This window comes from Schistosoma mansoni (assembly GCF_000237925.1).
Source record: "Schistosoma mansoni, WGS project CABG00000000 data, supercontig 0184, strain Puerto Rico, whole genome shotgun sequence".
Lineage (NCBI taxonomy): Eukaryota > Metazoa > Platyhelminthes > Trematoda > Strigeidida > Schistosomatidae > Schistosoma > Schistosoma mansoni.
The window spans coordinates 427792-432719 of NW_017386068.1; the positions used below are offsets into that span (position 1 = coordinate 427792).

General features: G+C 36.8%; 1 protein-coding gene across 1 annotated transcript; it reads left to right on the forward strand.

Annotated features, from left to right (window-relative positions):
• Positions 1 to 4568: 4568 nt before the first annotated feature.
• Smp_175820 (hypothetical protein) lies at positions 4569 to 4928 on the forward strand (the record flags this gene model as incomplete). Its single annotated transcript, XM_018794632.1, has 1 exon — positions 4569 to 4928. One exon carries the CDS (start codon positions 4569 to 4571, stop codon positions 4926 to 4928), a length of 360 nt encoding a protein of 119 aa, XP_018647052.1.

Consider the following 4928-nt stretch of genomic DNA (forward strand, 5'->3'; position numbering starts at 1 on the left):
TCTAGGTTTTCCATGGTGGTCTAGCTTCAATTGACTCATGATTTTAACTATATAAAATTATTAAAATCTCCACAAAACCCCCTTGTGATAAACGTTAATTGCTTGTTAAGAGCCCTTTAATTCCTGGATTTGATCTCTAACAGGGTAATGGATGATCACTGATTAGGAGTTGCATACTAGGAAGAAATGGATGTTCAGCTACTTGTACTTTTAAATGGTTGTCCAATTGAAGTCAGTCAATGATGTGAAATTTTAAAATCTTTCTCAAGTAAACATTGTTTACAAGAACATTAGAAGAGTTTTTATCACAGACTGACATCAGTTAGTTAATTAGTGAGAATTCGAGTGCGACAAATAACCGTCTTGAAACTGTTCCTAACTCCTTTAAAGTGTACATCGCATTCTTACACAAGATGTGATCTTAAACATTTGTATCTCGCAATGAAGTTGTAATAAATTTAGAACATCAGTCTAGAAGTAAGATGGTTTATATATTCAATTTGATTTAATTTGTGATACCCCGAATTGACAGTTGTCTAGTTACATTGGTTCACAACGTTGTAACGAGATACTGTGATCTATGAAGATTATCTATGTCAAAGCTCCCAAATGCCCTGGTACGGCCGAGAGTGGGGAGAGTCCACTCTCCCTCTCCAAATGCTCTCGCACAGCCACGCGTATTGTTTCTTCCTAGTATAAAATTGTTAGAACTTGTGGCCGAGTGGTTGCCCTGTTAATGTATAACATGATAATGCCGACAATTATAGAGTAGCGAGTTATCGATGGGAAAAATAACACACGAAAACCGTACGAGCAGTCTAAGAGTACTTGTCGGTCCTGCTTTTTGTCTAGCCCAACCAGTTAAGTACAGAACACCAATAACAGTCTCTGCAATATGAATAATTATTCTCAAACATACTAGGTTTATATACCAAACAAACTGACCACATCGTACCATAAAATAGGCAACAACATTTGTACAAGATTTAGCCAAATGTGGCTGTGAATAGGGGAGATAGTAAATAATAGACAGGACATGATTCAAGATCGGTAAATCGTATGACAATAGTTCATAAGACAAAATAAAGCTCATGATAAGGGGAACATGAATATGAATAGTTAAGTTAATTGTCAACTATACGATAAAAAATATATGCATAGTATTGGTTCATAAATAGTTCCCAAAGTTATTATTCATTACACTAATTGGGACATAACAAAAATTCTCCAGGACTAATCTTCATGGTCATCTTTGGGGATCGAGCCTAGAACCCTACAGTCTCTGATATATCACATTTTTGCATACAGCTAAAATGTCAGTAGTACAGTTTGCATTGACATAAGTTACAAACTGTGGATGAAGATTTTTACACGAATAAAATTACTTATTTTTGTACAATTGTGGTATATACTACTGATATCGACTGATATAAGTAGTATGTATCATCAATAGAAAGTGAAATGTCTGGAGACAGAAGGTTAAAAAGATCAAAGGAAAGAGAACAAAAACATTGAATGATTGGTGTGGAAAGGAAATAACAATGAAGTCTGAGACGAATGATTGACAGTTTGCAAATGAAGTATTTATTGTATGGTTCTCAGATATTACTGATTCTCAAATAAGATCGGTGTATGGTCTTGTTTACCACGGAGTAGTTGTGAGGAAACTATGCTATGTGAAGTAATTTAGAGATATCATTGAAAACAGTAGGGATTACGATTAATTTAAAATGATTTAAGGAAATATGGTACTTGATATTGAAAATATTGAGACACCTAATTATTGTTATGTCTGAGATGTCAATCGATAACACTGACTAGATTATGTAATCAGTATTCCAGTTATAATTTCTTTTCCCTATGTTAGCTTTACGCCTATAGTTCGAAGTCTTAACCAATGATTTATTCCAAACGTAATAAAATACTTTAGGCTGAGGATAGCGTACACTTCACTCCTAGGAGTTCTTTAATCCTCAGTCTTGAGTTAGGAAGGATAGGACAGCACCTAAGCCTTTATTAAAATATTTCAATCATCAATCTTAAGCACTCATCATATTTCATTGAAATTGTGGACCGAGAAATGCTAGACCATTATTGAAAATCTGGAAGCACTGGACAATCACTTCGTCCTAGAGTGGGACCCCTCAACATTGTGCTTCCACGACACCCCACAGAGTGACAAAACGTAGAAAATTCGGTTTCGCGCGCAAACGCCTAACTTCTAAACCGCTGAGCCGGCATCCAGCGGCGTTAATGTCTGACTCCAATCAATCCATGATGTTGTGCAACTATCTTTCTGCTATATCTTGCGGGTTTGTGGCCCTATTAATATATAACGTGACGGTGCCGCCAATTAGAATATAGTGAATTATCGACCGGACCAATGACGCGTTAAACCTATGCGAGCAGTCTAGAGTACTTATCGGTCCTTGCTTCCCGCCTAGCCCTGTCTGTCATGTCCAGAATACCAAAAACAGCTTCTGCAATATGAATCATTTATTTCAAATATACTGGGTTTATATACCACCCAAACAGACCACATCGTACCGTAAAATAGGAAACAACATTTAAACAAGATTTAGACAAATGTGGCTGTAAATGTGGAAGGCAGTAACTGATAGACTAGGGATAACTCAAGAACGGTAAATCGTATAATAATAATTCATAGGTCAAAATAAAGCTTATAATAATACGGATACGAATATGAATGGTTTAGCTAATTAACAATTAAACAATAAAAATATATGTATAGTTTTAGACCACAAATAGATTCCAACAGTTTACCATTCATTATTCTTATCAGGATATAACACTTTCATTGTCATAGGTGGGTGAGTGACCCATGCTTGACCCACTGGTCACTCCACTGGATCGGTTGAAGTTCGACATTAACACCGTCGAATGCCGACTCACTGATGTAAATATTAAGCGTTCGCGTGCGAGACCGAAGGTTCTGGGTCAGAGCCCCGTGTACGAGATTGTGGAAGCACACTATTGAGTAGTCCCATGCTAGAACGAAACAGTCTTCCAGTGTCCCCGGCTTTTCAATAGCGGTCTACTAGTGATCAGTTTATAATCTCAATGAAATTCCACAGTCTCCACAATCTCAAACTGAAAAATCACTACCTTTTTTACGGCAATCATTTTTTTAAATATAAATTTTACAACGAAGTCTGATGTGAGAAGAAAGGAAGAAAAGAAGAACAAAACAAAGAAAAGGAACCCCCCATCTCGTGATCGAGAACTGGAGTGGGGGACAATCGAATGTAGTTTAGTACACAATTACAGAATATCTGACTAACATCTAACAACCATACAGTAAACACTTAGTATTACTTTTTTGAATCTTCCCATTGATGTTTAGGACTGCAACTGGTCAGTCTCTTATTGGCATATGTGTATACTGTGCGTATTGCCTCGATATAGCCTTCATTCATAGAGTGAATATCAACTCTGAAATGTGATAGGTATATCCAGGTGACGAGTCTCAAATAGGACGAAACGCGCGTCCTGGATTCCACTGCTAGTCATTATCCATCTTTGCTCATATAGTAAACAGTTGATTTGCAAATTGTCAATCAATTTACTCAATCTTGACTGTTCCTTCTGCAAATATCAATCCATCATCTCCGATTATTATTATTGTTCATCCATTTTCATACCAATTGCGTTTCGTTCCTATCCTCTTCTTATCAATCTTCTACTGGATTATGAAGACTTCGACATCTAAGGGGAATCATGGAATAAAATGGACATCTCAGAATCAATTAGATTATTTGGACTTTGCCGATGACCTAGCCCTCCTGTCTCATACACACGAACAAATACAAACGAAGACAACTAATGTAGCAGCAGTATCTGCATCAATAGGCCTCAACATGCGCAAAGGAAAAAGCAAGATTCTCAAATACAACACGGAGAACACCAACTCAGTCACACTTGATGGCGAAACTCTGGAAGATGTGGAAACATTTACCTACCCGGGAAATATCACTGATAAACTAGGAGGATCGGATGCAGATGTAAAGGCGAGGATTGGCAAGGCAAGGACAGCATTCCTACAATTGAAGAGCATATGGAACTCAAAACAACTGTCAAATGACTTCGAAGTAAGAGCCTTCAATAAGAAAGTCAAGAAGGTACAAGTATTTATATACAATTGTCTACGCAAAATACTCAACATCCATTGGCCGGATACCATCAGCAACAGCGTTTTATGGGAGAGGACAAACCAGCTTCCATCTGAAGAGGAAATTAGGAAAAGACGTTGGAAAAGGATCGGACATACATTAAGGAAATCACCAATGTGCATAACAGGACAATCCCTAACTTGGAATCCGAAAGGGAAACGGAAAAGAGGAAGGCCAAAGAACACACTACTCCGGGAAATAGAAGCCGATATGAAAAGGATGAATGTTAACTGGAAAGAACTGGAAAGGATTGCCCAGGACAGGGTTGGATGAAGAATGCTGGTGAGCGGCCTATGCTCCTCGACGAGGGGTAACAGGCGTAAGTAAGTAAGTAGCTGAAATACATTCAATACCTGACCATCATTATATACTACTTATATGGATATAAGTAACGCACACCACACACACACTTACCCCCTCATTTCATTCTTTTTTTTCTTTTATAGACATATAAAACGATTGTTTTTATTACATGGACATTGGTCATATTATCGTATTACAATAACAATGTTATTCTTTTATCATAAAGCAGTTGCATTTGTCTGTAATCAATTATGTGTTATCTATAATAATGGTTATTCAGAAATTCCATCATTTGGTACAATATTATTTATATGTTATAATTTAACTATGACATTTCTGGTTAGTTTAGGTTATGGAATGTTTGAACGTCATATAGAAGAAAAGATTCTATTGAATAAACCATATTTATATAAAGCGGTAAGTCATTGTAAATGA